We start from the raw sequence: 19,955 nt of genomic DNA, 5'->3' as shown, positions 1-19,955 counted from the left end.
TAAGGTAGGGCAGATCCAGTTCTTGTTCTGGTGTGCCATCCTCGACCGCACCTTCAAAAGGTTGGCTGGAAGGTGGTTTGGGTTGGCCAGAGCCCTGTCCTGAGGACAGGTACGGCCTTTTTCTGCTGTTCCTATTCCTCCTCCGGGAAACATCCTGTCGGTTCTGTTGGTAGAACCACAGAAGAGGCTGAGGACTGAAAGGCTTCTGTTGCATGGCAGGAGTGTGTAGGCCCAAGGATTTGAGGGTGTCCCTAGAGTCTTTTCGGCTGTGTAGCCTTTTATCTGTCTTCTCCAAAAACAGAGTCACACCCTCAAAGGGGAGGTCCTGTATGGTCTGCTGGACCTCGTACAGGAGACCAGAGACCAGGAGCCCCTTCTCATGGCCACCCCCGTAGACATTACTGTCGTGGCTGCATCAGTACCGTCCAGCACAGACTGGAGGGAAGCTCAGGAGATTAGCTTGCCCTCCTCAACCAAGGCTGAAAACTCAGCACGGGAGTCTAGGGGGAGCAGTTCCGCAAATTTTGCCATTGCGCCGAGGTATTATAAGAGTACTGGCTGACAATGGCCTGTTGTTGGAAATTTGGAGCTGCAATCCACCCGTGGAATAGACCTTCCTCCTGAAAAGGTCAAGTTTTTTAGCCTCTCTGTTTTTGGGGGAGGGGCCTTGGAAACCTTGCTGCTCATGCTGATAAGCAGCATCCACAACAAGGGAATCAGGTTGCGGGTGGGAATAAAGATGTTCATAACCTTTAGAAGGCACAAAATATTGCCGTTCATTGAGCTTGGAAGTGAGTGGGAACGAGGCTGGGGTCTGCCACAGGGTTTTGTTGGTGTCTGCTATTGTTTTTATGAGCAGCAGGACAATACGGGAAGGTCCAGAGGGCACGAGGATATCCACCATGGGATCAGAGTCCTCTACTACCTCCTCTGCCTTGATGCCCAGACTCTGGGCAACCCAGCGCAGCAATGGCTGCAATACCCGACTGTCATCGAGCGCTGGGGCTATGGCGGTGCCAGCCAGCACCTTGTCCGGCAATGACTAGGGGGAAACCACAAAGAACAGTGGCTGTTCCCTGCCATCGGCGCCCAAGGGATCCCATGACTCTTGGAGCTCCTGGGCAGGTGCTGATGCGGACGGTGCCGTACTTAGAGCTGGGGCTATTGGCACTGAACTCAGTGCGAATGTCAGCATCGGAGCTGCCGCTGGTGGCAGTGTCGGTGCTGGAGCTGCCGTCGGGGCCGGGGCTGCTATCAGTGCCACTGCTGGCGCAGGAGCTGCTGTTAAGGCCAGTGCTGATAACAGCGGCACCGCTTATGCTGGCACCTAAGCCAATGTCGGCAGCGAAGCTGCAGCTGCTGCTGAAGTTGGTCCTGAAGTTGGTGCCAGCAATGGTGCTGCAGCTGATGGTGTCGACACCGGTGGCGGTGGTTCAGTGGCTGGTTGTTCTGCCAGTGGGATAAAGGTGGCTGAAGTCATCAAAGTCGCTCTGAGTGGGACCCTTGATTCCTTCCCTGCCTCGGGTGAAAGGCCCCAGGAGTCCAGAAGGGCCACTGCAAGGGGTTTTGCCACTGCAGTGGCCATGGCACCGGGTAAGCCTGTCTCTCCTGCCTTCACCTGGACCTCCTGCTTCTGCTCTTATCGGAGCGGTAGGAGTCTGATTCTGACTCTGAAGTCTCCAAAAAGAAAGACCACAGAGGAGCTGTGCTTTGGGGCACTGAATATTGGGCGCTCGGGGACCGACTGGGTTCTCTCTCTGGAGGTGTTGATGTTGGGAGTGCCGTGGAAAAGGGGAGCGCCAGGACATCATCGCTGGCTTTCCTCTTGACTGCACCTGCCGCGGTGGTGCTGACGGGGCCGGAGCCTCCTCTGTCCTAGGGGGTGAGCACAGCGGCGTGAGGCGCAGCAAGTTTTGAGCCACCTCAAATGCCTTTGGTGTTGAGGGGAGTGGCAGCCGTCCGCTCCTTAGATTTGCCCGGGGGAGAATGCTCCCTCTTCGGTTTCTTCTTCTTCTGAGGCATCGGTGACTGAAACTGGTGCCTAGACACCGATTGGCCACGGGAGGCACCGTGCAGGTACCGAGCATCTCGGGAGAAGACCTTTCTTGGCATAGGTTCCCAAGATGATTGTGCCAACGCGCTCTGTGCCAACGAGGATGTGCTGGGTGTGGAGTCCCCTGACCCTGGGTCTGAGTGGGGGCGAAGAGCTGCCTCCATTAGGAGAACCTTAAGCCACTCTTCCCTTTTTTAAATAGTTCTGGGATGGAATTCGCAGCAGATCCTACAGTGGTCCTTTTGGTGACCTTCCCCTAGGCACCTTAAACAAAAAGCGTGGGGGTCACTCTTTGGCATGCACTTAGCGCAGACCTCACAGGTTTTAAACCCCGGGGACTGCAGCATACCCCAGTTCCAGGGAGTCAGAAGGTGGGGGGGAAAACCCCAACTAACTCTAAACTAACTAAAACTATTATCCTATACTAACTGATTAAGAACTATGTACAATAATGAAGATAAAGACACCTGCTAAGCAAGGACTATGGGACGTCCCAGCTAACCGTTACTGGTGGTAGGAAGGAACTGAGGGGCTGGCGGGTTGGCAGGGCTCTATTATTGAGCGCCATGAAAGTGCGACTCCAGGGGGCGCCCAAGACTGACCGGATGGACACTGATATGGGAAAAATCTTCCGGCTTCTGTGCCTGTGTGTGCGCGCACACCTGATCGGAATGGACATAAACAAGCACTTGAAGAAGAAAAACCACTGACTTTTTCAAATATAAATAATACAATATTGGCATGATGCGGAAAAGGGAAAACTGGGGAGAGGCATGGAGATGCTTGAATAACAACAGTCCCTTGCCTGCAGGCACTTGGCACATGTTCTATCTTCAGGAGCTGTCTGCAGTGTGGCTAGGCTCTCAGGATCAAGTCCCATGGGAAACCACCTCTACCAATTCCACAGGCTTATTTATAAGCTCCTGCAGCCATGTGGTCACCTGACGGTACGACACTGAATGGCTGCTGACAGGAGACCCATCAAGCCCACTGCCATCGACAGGCTGAACGGAGAGCCAGCAAGCAGCTGGGCCAGTGACTAGGACAGAGTCGGGGAACTAGCTGCAGCAGCAAGGTGGTGATGGTGGGTTCCTTGCTGCTACTTCAGCATTTGAACTTAGGATAGCACATGCCCATGATGTGGTTTGCTGTGGAAAAGCTGCTCTTGGTGAGTGGATATGTGCCCTGTATAGGAGAGAGCAGGAACCTGCAGAAGGATGGGTGAAACCAGCAGAGAGGCCAAGACATGCTGCAGGAACAGCAACAGCAAAGCAGGAGGGACAGTGGTGTAGGCAGCTGGAGATGTACCAGCAGCAAGTGACTGAACAGTCAGAGGAGGCCAACCAGAATTGGCATCCAGTGTAAGAGGCTAGCAATGATTATCTGAATGCTAGCACAGAGGCTGTGCCTGCTCTGAGTCCCTGAGCTGCTCGTGAGGTGGACACTGCTGCTGCCGGCCAACAGGTACCAGTGCTGCTGCCAGGTGGATACTACTGCTGCTGCTCCCTGCAGTTAGGTCAGCAGCATCAACCACCTTCTGCTCATCGGGCTGCTGAAATGGGTACTGTTGCTTCTCCTGTTGACAGCCAGTGTAAGATTCTCCCTCTGGTGCCCTGGCTGCGGAGATGACTACTAGTGCAAGTCAACAGGAGTCTCCCGATGATGTTGGGGCTGCTGGAGGGAACACTCCTACATCTCCTGCTGCTAATGAGTTGCATCCTTCTCATCTGCAGGCTGGAGCTGATAGCCTTCTCCAGACTTTGGAGGCTGGTGGACACATCTGACTAATGGACACATCCCACCGTTATTATTTGACAAGTTTCAAGGAATTTCATAAAACAATCAATCAACCAACCACCCTCAAACAAGTAGATCTGGAGATTGACAAAACAGTGCAGCTGACACCAGCGTCATCCCCACTGACAAGCCTCATCTCATCAACAAGGGGCATCAGGATGTCACTCAAGAGTCCTTGCAAGTGGCAACTTTGACCACACAAATTTCAGACTGCTGACTTTCTGAGCCTGAGTGGGAGGGCTCTAAGAAGTGGGAAGATATTACACAGAGGAGTCTTGCTTTGGCCAAGCACTGAGGCAGGAGTTACTCAGGGATTCTTCTACAGTTTATAAACACCCCAGGTAATGTCAGAGACACTGAGGGTTTATGAATCCTGTACAGATTCCAGCAGATCGCCTATTCCTCACAAGAAGTCATATAGGGATTATAAACTCAGCATGGACTCTTTTTATAAACCTTGCCTGGACTCACAAACCCTGCCAGATTGATTGCAAATGTTATAAACCCTACAAGGCCTGCAGAGTTTATGAAATACACAAGGAATCCTAAGGCAGTTGATACTACATTAATCCATCGTAAAAGCAGACACAAATACATCCATCTTTTGAAATCAATAATGTACTTCAAAATGTCGCAGCAGACCTCTCAAGCTCTACAGTTGGCAATCCTCTTTTCAGCTGATCAGAATAAGTTGGTAAACTGCACAGAACAACAGAGGCTGCAGCAACTGGCAAAAAACCAGAAGTAACAAGGCACAGTGGAGCTCAGAGACAAGGAGCTGGGAGGCAATGGGCACAGGACAGGTTACCAAGCGAGGGGAGAGGATGCCAAAGGGCACAGAGTGGCAGAGGCAGGAGTGCAGTTAGGTCAGGGTAGCAGCACCAGAGGACATTGCCCTGCCTTTTGGCCCTTTGCTACATGTCCTATTGCACATTTTGTTTTTAGGAAATTAAGAGGCCCATGTCACAGAACAATTAGTAGAAAATGTTTGGAAATGAAAGCATCAAAGGAAATTCCTAGATGATTCACGATATGTCTCAATAAGTGAAGGGAAAAAGAAAGCCTCAAATATGTATTTAAAAAACCAACTAAACATTAGAAAGCCAGTGAAATTCTAAGTTAAGTTTAAACTTCAAAAAATCCCCAAAGTATTGAAAGTGCAGAGCTGGAGAACCCCAAACAATCTTAACTCTGCCTCTGTATTGCCACCAGTTCTCCATGCTAATTTAAGCGGCAATCTTATGTCTGGACATTTTATATCTATAATGTTGACAGTATGAGCCACATGTGTCAGCTGAATGGTATCATATTCACCATATGTCTGTAAGTGACACCCAAACATACTCTGTGGGTGCCACCTACACGACCAATTCACTGTCTGGTAGCAAGACAGAAAAAACAACATTTCTAGGCACTAAATCCAAGAGTTATAGCATGCTCATCACCATGGTAGCTGAGCCACCTTCAAGTCTCAGATTTTTTAAAACAAATTATTGCTTTGTTTTTTCATTCTCCCTCTTATTTGTTTGTTTTATTTATTGTGGAAAATCTAAGTAAATTAAGCGAGTTTTGTGATTTGTTCTGTGGGTGATGAGGGCCATGGTCATTCTGCTGTGAGAGCCATAATTGACGGGCAGCTGGGAGGAACATTCTGTCTCCTACACTCATGTGTCTCACCCTTGTGGCTCACAGTTGTATTGTTCTGCTGTAATATCATTGTTAATGGCAGTCATGGTCATGTGGAGAGAGCCACATCCTCAGGTAACCTTGGCCAGTCCCCTGGAGGGCTTTGGAAATCAGGACTAAAAACCTTGATTTTGATTCTGTGTTCCACAAGAGGCAATGCACACAGTGGAGCACTGGGTGTTGTGCACTCAGTGGACTGTGTTGCTGAGTGCGTGGGCCACCTGTAGATGGAAGAGGGCATTGTTATAAGTTGCAACCACTTAGGCATCTAGAAGCAGAGAAGAGGCCAAAAAGGCCTGGTCTTTCTTGATGAGTACAAGACACTTATACTGTGCTTCCTGCTAGCCATCACCATAACCTCCATCTTCTCCATGCTGAGTTTCAGCCAACTATTCTTCATCCAGGGGCTGATGACTCCATGGTAGCTGGGAGATGGTGCTGATAGTGTTGGATATTAAAGAAATGTAGAGCTAGGCATCATCTGCATATAGCTGTCACCTGAGACTGTGCTATTACATGATCTCTTCCTGCAGCTTCATATACCTTTCATGCCAAATCAGATGGAGGAGAAGACTGAAACTTTTGGGACTCTACAGATGAGGGCAGAGAGTAGCTGCTTATCCTGATTCTTGAGTGTTCAGTTTGAGAAGAAGGATTGGTGTCATCTCAGTGATACCTGTCCACCCAGGTTAAGTGATTGGCATAGACTAGGAGTCTCAAATGCCGTGCCAACATCCAGAGGTATGAATATGCCATTTGTTCATGGATAAGAGGCCATCTTGCCCATTGTCCTTAATATACACATAAAGGACTTAACCAACACACATCTCACCTTCTCAGGAGTTGTCTCCTCTATGGGGAGATCAATGCTGCTGCAATCGATGCAGCAGGGGTCGATTTAGCGGGTCTAGTGATGACCCGCTAAAACGATGGCAGAGTGCTCTCCAGTTGACCCTGGTACTCCAGCTTTCCGAGAAGAGTAAGGGAAGTCAACTGGAGAGCATCTCCTGTCAACTCAGCATAGAGAAGACACTGGGGTAAGTCGACCTATGCTACGTCGATTCCAGCTACATTATTCACGTAGCTGGAGTAGCGTAACTTAGGTCGACTTACCCCAGTAGTGAAGACAAGCCCTCTGTCTCTCCCATCTCAGTGATGCTCTGATGAAGCCTCCCAACCTGTATCTTCACTGTGAGGCAGAGAACTATTATTATCCCTACATTACAGATGTGGGATCTGAGCAAGGAGGAGAATTTCTCAAGGCCAAAGAGCAAATAAACAGTAGAACTGGGCATAGATCCCAGTTGTTCTGGCTCCCTGTCCATTGTTCTAAGCAGTATGTGCTATATTGGCAGGAAATACTAAAGTTAAATTTAAGTCTGGGTTGACCTAAAATACAGGTCCTTGAACCCAGAGGAGTATTCCTTGCAGGGGGTGTATGTCCAGCTGCAATGTCCAAGGGCTCATTGGATAAATTTGGGAGGCCTTCAGGAGGAGGGATATGGTCAAATGCTCCTACCTTCATGTGCCTCTCTACATCTGAGTGCATCTGAGTGTATAAAACTCTCCCCTCCCCTCCTCAGCAGAAAAATAACAAGGGCTATGATAGTTTTTTTAAAGAAAGACCATTTTTAATTTGGCAGGTCAAGTCTGTCAAGGTGAACGCTGCCAAACAGCAGCTTAATTATTAACCAGTCCTGATTTCTGTTTGTATCAGCCTCAACACTCAGCTTTCAATGTGGATTGCACCCTGGACTCCTGGCTGTCAACTCCAATTAGCCTGATAAGGTCGGGAGACACCAGGCAAGAAAAGGAGCCTGGCAGTTCTTCCTGGGTTCCCTTCTCTGTCTCATAGAGATGGGTAAGGCTGGAGGAAAGGCTTCCTCCTAACTCCTTCTAGTCTGAACATAAGCAAATGCGAACATTATTCCTATTATTTAACATGCAGACTGTGGGAGCACATATAGGTCTCAACCAGGTTAGGCCCCGTTGTGCTAGGTGCTGTACGAACATATGACAATCCTTGCCCCAAAGAGCTCAGAGTCTATAAGACAAGATCTAACAGGTGGGGAGGGTGGAAGTGATGGGGATGTGAACAATTCCCAGGCAGTCAGTTTTAGTGATGACAGCTCACGTGAATGGCAATGCAGACTTACGGATAGACTGTTTCCTGATTCAGGGTCACAATCTGTCCACACGGCCTTACCACGGGACAAAATGCTTTGCAATGGTAAGTGACAAAGAGTTTCACTAAACACCCCAAAGCCTTATGCAGAATTATTCAGTCTGCTAAACCAGTCTGGAAATGTCAGGCTCTCTCTGCGGAGGAAGACGGGACCGTGTTGCAGGGAGTCAACTCTCTGAGGCCTCCTCTTCCTGGCTCTGCCACTGCCTCGCTCTGTCACTTTAATGCTCCAGCCCTCAGTTTCCCCACCTGCACCATGGAAATAGCACTTGTCTACTGACATGGGCATCATGTGTGTTAAGTCACTGATATTTGGAAAGTGCTTTGAGATCGGTCCATGGACAGCACCATAGCAGTGTCAAGCATGCTGAGTGTGAGATTGCAGCGTTTGAGGCTGGAAATACTGGGAACACACCCCTTCTGGGCACTTCTAGTACCAGCCAGAACTGGGAAGGAGAGAGACATCTGTGAAAACATCTGTGGGGTTGCCTGCAATAGCAGGGGACAGGACTCATTGATCCTCAGGTGCCTACCAATCCGATGTCCCAATAACACTAATTTAGAATAAAAACATGTTCTCTAAAATGTGTGGAGACCCCCACAGGGGAAAGAGGCTGGATGAAGCTGGGCTACATTCATGACGTTTACCCCTCGCTAATCAGATGGGCATCGCCTGGGAGTTGTCTAATTCAAAGGGATTTCAGGGGTTGGGGATGCTAACTGGGGAAGAAGGAAGATTTCCAGCTGCTGTGAGACAAATGCAAATGACCAGTCTTAGAAACAGCAGTCCAAGGCACTTTGTCTCCTTTTGGCTGAGAACACCCTCCCCTGCCTGACCTACCCTCACAATGTGACCCAGCTGCCCTTGCCATCGCTTCTCAACATCGTCCCTGGGTAGGAAGGAGGTGGGGTGCACAAACTAGGGGTGAGGAAGAAGCAACAATGGCTCAGAGAGAGAGATGGGGTGCATGGCCAACCCATCCTGGGCAGGGAGGATGAGGCACTTGACTCAAGGGAGTTGGGGGACACATCGAGGTAATAGGAGTGCGGTTCACGTTGGGTGAGGGGCAGGGAGGCAGAGCAGCTGTCGTGCAAAGACAACGAGGTGATACCAAACAGAGACATAGTAATCTCAGTCCTGCAGGACAGCGCTCTAAGGCTTTCCGTGTATCGGTCGCCAGTGTGAAACACAACGCGTATCCCACTTGGCTGTGCACCAGCTAGTGTCAAGGAACTGCAGGAGATGCCAGCAGGAGACTCAGAGCTGCCCTTCCCCAACCTGCTCTCTAAAATGTTTGTCACCTATAGGGGAAACCTGAGAGAACCTGGCTGGGTCAGCATCAGCCTGTGCATGCAAGGGAGTCTCCTCCATCTCATGTCCCAGCAGCACTCACTTCCTTCTAGCAAGCGTAGCTCTTTAACAGAACTGCCAAGAGGCTTTTCCTTTTGCTGTTTTTATTCTAAGAGCCAAATTCTTCCCCCACCCTCCTGTGTCCCAGGCATGGGCCCTTCCTATGGCCCAGGAGCACAGGTTAGTGTAGCTATGCTGGAGGGTGAGGGGACACAATCCTCCACCTAACTTCACAGATTAGCTGCTGGGCTGTGGCTCCACTGGCCCCTGTCCAGGGCACAGCAGGGCTTATGTCTTTGTACTGCAGATGTGCTAGAGGCCACAGGCTGAAGTGAGGGCTTCACTAGGCTCACCGCTGTCCAAACACTGAGAAAGGGACAGGCCCGAAGAGTTACAAGGAGAGTTTTATGGAGGGTTCTGAAGGTGGATAATGAGGTAGCTTTGCAGATGTGTATGGGGAGCTCCTCCCAAGCACGGGGGGTGGGGGTGGAGCCCGGGAGAAAGCACAAGGAAAATTTAACCAGTGGGTGTTGGAGGCTGGTATGATGGGCCGGCTGGAGGCAGGAGTGGACCTTTTGATAGTGAATCAGAGATGATAGGTCAAGTGGGGATTGGTCATGAAGGGCCTGGAAAGTAACAACAAGTAGTTTATGTTTGATGGGGGTAGAGAAGGGGAACCCAGTGGAGGGATGCAGAAGAGGAGCAACATGGGCAAAGCGATGGGTTAGGAAAATGATCTTTGCAGAAGCATTCTCAATGGGCATGAGTGGGGCAATATTGCCTTTTGTCAAAGCCAGAGACGAGGATGTTGCTGTGATTGAGATGTGAGATGATGAGAGCCTGGATGAGCATTGTAGCTGTGTGGATGGACAGGAAAAGTTGCGTAACTTAGATAGTTCCTCCCCTCCCCCCGCCCCCCCCCCAGTGTAGACCAGGCCTTAGAGCAGGGGTAGGCAACCTATGGCACGGGTGCCGAAGGCGGCACGCGAGCTGATTTTCAGTGGCCCTCACACTGCCTGGGTCCTGGTCACCAGTCCGGGGGGCTCTGCGTTTTAATTTAATTTGAAATGAAGCTTCTTAAACATTTTAAAAACCTTATTTACTTTACATACAACAATAGTTTAGTTCTATATTATAGACTTATTGAAAGAGACCTTCTAAAAACATTAAAATGTATGACTGGCACGCGAAACCTTAAATTAGAATGAATAAATGAAGACTCGGCACAGCACTTCTGAAAGGTTGCTGACCCCTGCCTTAGAGATTAAATGGAAAAGAGGTGGTAGTTGGAGAGGCAAGTGGGGGAAAGGGCATTTTTTTCAGAAGGGAGAGACTACAGCACTTTGATATCGTGAGGGGAGAGAGTCAAAGGAGAATGAAAGGTTAAGGAGAAGAATAAGAGAGAGGATGCGACTGGGTCCCAGGGACATCAGGTAATGGGATGGATGGCATCACTGGGGGACATGGAGGGGAGCAGATGATAAATTTCTGCATCTGTGACAAGGGAGAAGGACAGGAGAGTCATAGGAGGGGAAAGGACAGTTCAGCCTCCATGGTCCATTCAATCCTTGGCTTTTCTGCTGAGATGGAAGACAAGGTGGCCATTTAAGCCACTTGTAACATGGACGTCTGTCTCTTAGAAAATACACCAACATCAGCAAACAGCCATCAACTGGTAACAGCTTCTAGTCATTCTCTGAACTAGAGTGGATTCCAACCAGCAACCTAGAGGTAAAGGGCTCTCACAGAGCTCATTAACCACCCCATGAGCTACCTAATGCCCATGTCTGGAATGGGTTTTTCTGCAGATGAGGTCACTCCTTTTGGGGAATGCAATGTTAGGAAGAAACTGAAATGATAATTTAAATGGGCTTTTTCTTGCAGCTGCATAATAAAATCCCAGCTAAGTAAAATAAATCTTGGGCACAAATGAGCTCAGCTCCCCTGAGAACTGTCTATCAATCAGTTGGATTTGGGGAAGACTGTTGGCTAAGAGAATCTCGTTTCTGAGATTAGCATATTGATATGTCTGTTAACTGAACACACACACACACACATGCACACTCACTCTGAGCACTGATTATTCGATGTGCCTTTCTAGCAACAGGGGGAGTGTGAATTTAGATAGCCACTGAAGGTTATTTTGAGATGTGATGCAACTGGCATTACATGTACCAGCTTGTTAAATCTGAGCTAGGAGAATCTGCACCCTTACAAGAGGAAGGATTTTGTTTTGCTGAAGCACCAGACAGGGCATCAGCAGACTATTCCATTCTTGGCTCTGTCACAAACTTGCAATGGGACCTTGGGCAAATCAACTGTCTGCTTTGTGCCTCAGTCACTTGTTCTGTAAAATGGGGATATGAATACTTATCTACTTCACACTGGGATTAGCAGCATGAGACTTCATTCATTAATAGCAAAAATGTACTTTGAGACATTTTCTTAGTAATGAGTGAATAGAGGTTAGGATATTCAGTTCTAATAAGCACCCAAACATTTGGATGCTTCCCCAAGCCTCTAATCAATTATCTTAACCTCCTCACCTGCAAATTTTACAAGAACAGCGGGCTCTGGTAAGATTTCCAGTAATTCCTGCTTTTGGTCATGCTGCAAATACCATACAATCAATCATGCTCATGGCAATTTGACATGTCTCTTTCTGAACCCAGACAGCACCAGAAAGGACAGAGATAATTGCAAAAATCTAGGCTAATGAAGCAAACAAGCTATCCTAACTTTTTTTAATGTCAGAAAAGGTTTGGATTCAATTTGAGATTTAGGTTAAAAGTCCAGGTTTTTCCCTCGCTCTGAACTGGCTCACCAAGCCCTAGTTTTGGAAGAAGTAAAAATTACCATATTCACCGACAAAAGAGGATGGTCAGACATTCCTATAGGAATAACTAGTAAATTTATCAAATACCGTCACCATTTCTCCATATTAACATTATGCAGCGTAGTCATTTCCCAATACTAACAACAATAAGAATAAGACCAATAAGAACAATGAATTCCCCAAAGTGATGAAAATGAGCATGTTGCAAAAATAGCTACTTTAAGTAGAGAAAACATGGTTTTGTGGTTAAAGCAAAAGGTTCCAGGTCCTATTTCTGTCACTGCTGTTAACTCGCTGGGTGATCTTGGGGAAGTCACATTGGCCTCTGTTTCTCCATCTGTGGAATGGGGCTAATATTCATCCATCTTACAGGAGGTTTTTGTGGTTCAATTTACACTTGAGGTTTTTGGATGAACGATGCCATTGAAATATTAATCATATATTTAAAAATCAACATGTTAAAAGTGTACTGACACCTGAAATGATTTTAAACATCTCACTTACTTTTCATTATTTATTCTGTTTGCCTTGTGCATTTCTCTTATGTTGTCAATGAAAATATATTTGTCAGTTTCACATTTGTTTATATTCAATTTCAGTTTCAAAATCTCACACACTAACTGTGCTGTACTGTTTCCATTGCAAACACTGCAGGGAATGTTTAAATGAAAACAAAATATGAGCACTGAAATTTTTAAAATTTTACAGAAACATCTGTGTTGGTCTGAGGTTTGATAAAACCTTATCTCTAAAAACTTAAATTGTGGTCCTAGGCAGGGGCGGCTCTACGTTTTTGGCCGCCCCAAGCAGTCATGCGCGGGAGGCGCCCCGGAGCCGCGGGAGCAGCGGACCTCCTGCGGGCATGACTGCGGAGGGTCCGCTGGTCGCGCGGCTTGGCTAGACCTCCCGCAGCTGCGGGCGGTTCGCTGGTCCGGCGGCTCTGGTTGAGCTGCCGCAGGCATGCCTGCGGGAGGTCCAGCCGAGCCGCGGGACCAGCGAACCGTCCGCAGTCATGCCCCCCCCCACGGCGGCAGGGAACGCCCCCTACATTTTGCCGCCCTAGGCACCAGCTTGTTTTGCTGGTGCCTAGAGCCGCCCCTGGTCCTAGGCCAACCCAACACATTCATTTCATGCAGTCAGAATCAGATACTTTAGTCTAGCAGCCATCAGGTGCATCCTAAAATAGTTCTTTTCAAAGTTCATTGAGTCACAGGTATGGATTGCAGAATGAGTTTGGCTCAAATAAGCACGGACACATGTTCAAATGCGAAGTTCATCCAAACTCATTTAAAAAAATATATTTTCAATTTTTCACGTGGTTCTTTACTTTCAGGCTTGGGAGCAGCAGTGCCAATAATGCCCCAGAAAGTTGTTCTCATGAGATTTTCAAACCAAAATTATTGGAAATCTTGCGAGACAGCTCCTTGTTGTGTGATTTCAGCACACTCCCATGCTGCAAACACATATAGGCTAGCTGCAAAGATATGAACTTCCCCCAAATCAGGGGCTGCTTGGACCTAGGGGTCTCGGTTTGGGCCATCTGTGTCTCTGATACGTATCCAGAGTTCTAATGTGTATACAGACAGAAGTGAATATCTAACCACTTGAGCTTTCCTCCTCGCTAGTCACAAGCCAGCCAAGGGGCAAGCAGTAGGCATAAGCCTGACATCAGTGCTCTGTGCTGGAGGAGTGAAGAGACAGAGCAACAGATGCCCTGACCCTAAAAGCTGCTGGGTTTCTGGAGAGCAAACAATGGTGGGTGGAAGACATGAAATACACACACAAGAGAAACAAGAATCGCCAGGAGAAATGAGAGACATCTAGTGGGAGTCCAAAAGGGGGCCAAGTGACAGAGCCATTAGGTCACTCCGGTACATTTATACTGCAATTAAGCACCCATGGCTGGCCCACATCAGCTGACTTGGGCTTGCGGGGTGGTAAAATTGCGGTGTAGACATTTGGGCTTGGGCTGGCGCCTGGGCTCTGGCCCTTCCCCTCTCGTGGGTTCCCAGAGCCTGAACATCTACACGCAATTTTACAGCCCCACAGCCCAAGCCTCCCGAGCCTGAGCCAGCTACGGGTGTTTAATTACAGTGTAGACAAACCCGCCGGCTCTAAGACAGGTCAGTGGGGCAGCTGCAGGGAGATGAGGAGCTTGGTAGGAAAAGGTAACATGAGAAGCCGGGGGTGGGTAGATGACAAGCTCCAATGTAGTTTTCAATGTAATTTTTACAAACACTCCTGAATGCTTGCCTTTTCTAAATCTAACATGACACGGACTAAGTGTATATGTCACATCCATCTCTCCTTATTAGCCATGATTGGTACTGAGTGGTGCTCTAATGTGTGTTTCTGCTATGTGGGGGTGTGGGTATTATTGATATTGGTCTGGATATTTTCTATCTTGGTGTTTGTAGTTTTAAACACGTACAAGATACAAGTGATGTCAGCCCAGCTCTGCACAAAATTCATGTGCTGCACACAACAGACTTGAATTAGATAAACATAGCATTCTAGACAGCCTGGTGAAACGCGGGTGGACTCTAGCCAGTGTGACTGAAGGGAAACAGGGTACCCTATCCTCAGGACCCTTCTACTTCCTCCAGGTCAGAAATTTGGCCCTTTTTTATTAACTGAACAGCAACTTTCCATAGCTGGTGACAAATTATCCAGTAATACCTGCCAAAAGCAATCAAATTTGATCACAGAGTGGAAATTATATTAATGCAAATTATTTGGTTCCAAAGGTTCTGATCAAATTAAGTGGCTAGTGAATTAAAGCAACAAAATTGCTGTGAGAAAGGTTGCACTTGACTCATTTCCCATCCTGCTGAAGTTGAAGAACTGACAAAATTCATAGGAGAAAAAGGCCTCTTAAAGGATTCCCAGCCCAAGCGGGTCAGAAAAGTTTTTCGTAAGTATCCTGAACTGAACTTTGGTGATTCTGTGACCTTTGCTGTCATTAGCTATGTCCTAATTAGCCCTGTTTGGGATTCTGGACATACTCTATGGCAGGGCCGGCTCTAGGCACCAGCGTCCCAAGCATGTGCTTGGGGCGGCACTTCTCAAGGGGAGGCATTCTGGCCCTTTGGGGCGGCACCTTTGCTTCAGCAGCGGCACTCCAGCCTTTTTTTTTTCTTCTTCTTTGGTGGTGGCACTCTGTTTTTTGTTGTTGTTTGTTTGTTTTGCTTGGGGCGGCAAAAAACCCAGAGCCGGCCCTGCTCTATGGACAACTGCCTTAGAGTATTAGGAATTGTAGGTGGTAGCATAAAGATATTTTCCTCTTGATTTGCAATGAAGTCTTGGATATGGTCTTTGATCCAAATGCCACCATAACTTGGGCATGATGAACATGTATGAATGGTTCACCTTAAACTCTTCCTAGAACAAAAGCTCCTCAGGCTGTGGTCTGCAGAGCACTGGTGGCTTGCAGAGCACTTCCAGGTGTTCTGTAGAGCTGCTTCTGTCACAGCAGTTAAGCATCTGTCAGTTCCAAGCAGTGACACTTCCTGATAGTTGTAGTCCAGTTCAGGACTCATAATTTCCAGAAGTTTTTTTGTTCAACTCTATTTAAAAAAACAAAAATGCAAGCCCTTCTCTGTACCTTCGAGTGCCTGCTTCTTGTGCCAAATATTTCTTTAGTGCAAACTCAACCATGATCAAACCTGGAACTGGAGGGATAACAAAAATACAGAAGGAATAACCTATACTACAATGTGAGCTTAGCAAGGCAGGGCATAGTGTCCTGATTTCCCCCTCTTTTGGTGTTGGGGAGGTCTACACTGCACTCTCTTCTTGGTGGCAAATCTGTTGTTCTCTAGGAGGCACTTATGCCCAACCTTATACCCAAACTTCCAGGAGTTTTCTTTGGGCTGCCTTCCACTGTGAATTCTGGGGGTAATACCACACTTAGGCCCAGGGGCGGCTCCAGGCACCAGCACGCCAAGTGCATACCTGGGGCGGCAAGCCACCGGGGGTGCTCTGCCGGTCACCGCAAGGGCGGCAGGCAGGTTGCCTTTGGCGGCATGCCTGCGGAGGGTCCGCTGGTCCTGCAGCTTCGGCAGACCTCCCGCAGAAGAGCCGCCAAATCCACGGGACCGGGGACCTCCCGCAGGCAAGCCGCAGAAGGCAGCCTGCCTGCCGTGCTTGGGGCGGCAAAATACCTAGAGCTGCCCCTGCTTAGGCCCACTCTGTTTTATTGCTAGTAAGCACTATAGATGCAGAAAGGAAGATGTGTGATTGGGACTGGGAGGTGAGGTGTCCAATGTCCTAAACTATCAGGAGTTGTAGATTCAGCTGTATGTTATTGGAAAGGTCATTTCCCCTAGATTTGTGGCAAAAAAACCTGACTTTTCACCTCATGTGTCAATAACTGGTGCATGCTTAATGTATCTGCTCCTTGGGTACACAGCCTAGTAACTGTGATACAATGAGCATGAGCACAAAAGTCTCTGACTGAAGAAGAGAATGAAATCAAAGCCACACCGATAGAGCAAAGGAGTGAAAGCAGTCTTACCTTGAGTGAGTAGCAGCGCTGTATGAAACGAAAAACAAATAAGGAAAGAAGAAAACAGGAAGAGAGTTAATTTCCCATTTGGAGATGGCGCAAAGGCTATTTGCAGATGACAGTTTTAAATGAGTGATGAAGATGGCTTAGTGCAGCGTGTGAGCTCTCTGTAGCCGCATGCTTGGTGCAGATTTGTGAGCATGCCCAGTAGCAGCAGGATGAGAATGAGGCTGGAGAGAACAAGTGCGTCCCAAGGGCTCTGTGTTCAGAAGTATTCCCCCTCCCCCATGAGCGAAGGCAGAAGGATGGGACTTGGGATGGGATAGTGGGTAAGGGACAGGAAAAGCGTGTGGGGATTGTCATTCCTAATATCAGGGTCTGAGATGAGCCAAACTGTCCCAAAATGAGTTGGAAGTGTCCCTGCTTGAGGCACACTATGTAGACGTGGAGTGGGCTTGCCAAAAACAGGAAGGCCTTGATACACTGATGCACTGACAGATCTTCTCTTGTATGTCAGATGTGAGTGCAGGCAGTAGCGGCGGTGAGGTGTTCACTAAGAAGAACTTGGCCAGGGCAAAGAGTGTTTATAAAATGGGCACTGACCCTAGGACCAATGGAGATAAGGGTAACGCTGCTAGGCATCATCCCCAACAATTCATAGGGAAGTTCTGATTTTCACAGAACTTCCCCACAAGCTTAGCTCACGGAGATTTAGAGTCCCAGATGGGCTGTAGATGTCACAATGAGCCACCATGTTGAGTCTTCACAGGTCTCTTGGCTTCCAGTTGCACCTATGCATGATGCTATTGCACTGACATGTGCCGCACGGTCTACCCCACCACACAAGGATGCAACTGCATTGCAACCATGCATTGCAAATGCAGTTATTTGGTCCTGCAAGATTAGTACAGGCTGAAATACTAGAGTGTAGGAGGAGGCGATAAGAAAGGAGAGAACAGCCTTGTGAGGAACAATGTAACTTCCCCGTTCCAAAAATGCTCAGTATGGTCTTCCTGTTGTCACTGACTGTGATTACCTGACACCACCTTCACCTCCCCTATCTCCTTAGTCTCCATAGTTGTCACAAAGAAAGATTCAGCTGGACCCCTTCTAGGTTTTATCCCTAGAAAACTGTGGCCAATACTCAAGCAAACCAACTCCAAACTAATCTTACCAAGATCTAGATAAAATTCTTTATATTGGCTGAAAATAGCAAACCTCCTTTGAATAGGAACTGAGCCCTCATTCCATCACTGAAGTTTGCCCTCCACCCATCCTTCAAATAGTAAACTGTGCAACTGGCCTCTCAAGATTGGGTTGTGATGATATGAAGATTTGGTTAAATAATGATAATGCTCTCATTACCTATTACTATAGCTCTTTCAGTCCAAGAATCTCACAACACTGTACAGACAACTAATCAGTATTAGCACCTCCATTTTACAGATGGCGAAACGGAGGCAAAGAAAGGTTACGGTGAACATTTGAACTTACCCACCTAAATTGTGGGTTGATTTTCAAAGCTGGGAAAAAGAACCATGAGTTTTGAGTCTCAATCCCTTACTACATCTACTAGACAATACTCCCAAGCACATTTTTTTGATTCAAGTTTCAGTGAAGTGTCGGAAAAGGAAGTATCAGCCATATGATTTGGTGCTAACATGAAAACATCAGTGGCACTATACATGACCACACAGTCAGCCTGGGGTCTGGCAGTAGCTCATTGTCCTTCTGTGTCTATAAGTGTTTGTGTTCTCTGATGTGCTTCTACTGAAAATAGCAGGGCCTTTCCAGCAGAACACAGTAGGTAAGAATGCATCTGCGGTTCTCCTAAATGTACCAGACACCTGGTATGTGGTGTAATGTATGAGGTATGTCCTAATACTGCACTGATTTCAAAGGAACACCCATGGAATGTCAGCAACACAGCAGATGTGTCAGAAGATCAGCAGTGAAAGGAGTCTGAGTAGACTCAGGCCTCTACATTTAAAGCCTTCTATGGGTTTTCAGAGTCTAGTCCAGGGGTCTCAAACATGCGGCCCGCGGAGCTGCAAGAGAAAAGCGGTAGTGCCTGCCCTCCGCCAGTACTGGCAAGGCAGGCTTCCCTTACCCTGAGCCTCTCCAACCCCAAACCCTCAGCCCCAGCCAGAGCCCTCATTCCCCCCGCACCCTAATCCTCAGCCCCAGCCAGAGCCCTCATCCCCCCACACCCTAATCCTCTGCCCCAGCCAGACCCTGCACCCTAATCCCCAGCCAGTCTCTGCCCCAGCCCTGAGCGCCCTCACATCCAGAACCCCTCATCCCCCCGCACCCTATTCCTCTGCCCCAGCCCTGAGCGCCCCCACATCATGAACCCCTCATCCCCCTGCACCCTAATCCTCTGCCCCAGCCCTGAGCGCCCCCACATCATGAACCCCTCATCCACAGCCCTCACCCCACACTCCAAACCTCTTCCCTAGCCCTGAGCCCCCTCGCATCATGAACCCCTCATCCACAGCCCTCACCCCACAGCCCAACCCTCTTCCCTAGCCCTGAGCCCCCTCGCATCATGAACCCCTCATCCACAGCCCTCACCCCACACTCCAAACCTCTTCCCTAGCCCTGAGCCCCCTCCTGCATCATGTACCCCTCGCCCTCAGCCCCACAGCCCTCACCCCTGCACTCCCTCCTATCCCCAAACTCCGTCCCAAAGCCTGCACCCTCCCCCACCCAAACTCCCTCCCAGAGCCTTAGGCAGTAAATCTAAGTGCGTGTTTTGTCCTTTGAGTGAGGTGCATTACTGAGTGTATATATTTATTAAAACTGCACGCGCTTAGGGGAGGAGGTGGAGAAGAGACAGGGCAGGGGCGGGGCCTCATGGAAGGGGTGGATTGGAGGTGGGGCCAGGGGCAGCAAGGGGGCGTGTCAGTGATGCGGCCCTCGGGCCAATGCACTAGTCCTCATGTGGCCCTCGGGGTCATTTGAGTTTGAGACCCCTGGTCTAGTCTCACTAGATCCTAAAAGGAGAAGGATTACCTGGGGCCCCCAAATAACTATTTGAATGATTAAATATTTTTGAGAATTCACTCAGGAAAGGGAAAAACTAATACCACTAGCCAAAGCTGAGTATGGTGTAGATATGAAATTTGAGGTCTTTACCCTATTGCTCTCCCATTCCAACTCACTCCTAAAATGCAACTCCCCTGTCTGTTCCAGTCCTGGGGCCTATATACAGCTCTGGCAAAGCCCCATGTAAATTGGCAAACTGTACCTAACTTCTACTGCAAGACCTCCTAGTTCCTATGACATTTCAAGGAGACGGACTAGAAATTGTGCAGTAGCTTCAGGAACATTCAGAAATGGAGATTTTAACTGAATTAAATATGAACATTAATAATAAAATTGGTACAGTAACCCTGATGTTATTGGCTTAATATTAAATTCAATTTATTTTACACTACTCTGAAATTTTCTGTGTGCCACAGATTTTTTGGTATTAACAATGTGTATCTGCAGATATTCAACAGACAAGGTGGGTGAGGTTATATCTTTTATTGGACC

General features: G+C 48.2%; 1 protein-coding gene across 3 annotated transcripts in view; it reads right to left on the bottom strand.

The window, feature by feature from the left end:
* The window catches only part of SLC8A3 (solute carrier family 8 member A3), a 197,408-nt gene that overhangs the window by 16,096 nt on the left and 161,357 nt on the right, over positions 1–19,955 (bottom strand). For 2 of the 3 annotated variants that reach the window (XM_045012194.1, XM_045012195.1), the window contains exon 4: positions 16,425–16,442. The exons of the other annotated variant lie outside the window; for it this stretch is intronic. In XM_045012194.1, the coding sequence (XP_044868129.1) occupies positions 16,425–16,442 (18 nt within the window). The remainder of the gene's footprint in view (positions 1–16,424; positions 16,443–19,955) is intronic. 3 annotated transcript variants of the gene reach the window in all.

Source organism: Mauremys mutica, chromosome 4 (assembly GCF_020497125.1).
Source record: "Mauremys mutica isolate MM-2020 ecotype Southern chromosome 4, ASM2049712v1, whole genome shotgun sequence".
In the NCBI taxonomy this organism is placed as follows: Eukaryota; Metazoa; Chordata; order Testudines; family Geoemydidae; genus Mauremys; species Mauremys mutica.
The sequence above is the reverse complement of the archived record's forward strand: the minus strand, read 5'-3'. Positions and strand labels throughout refer to the sequence as shown.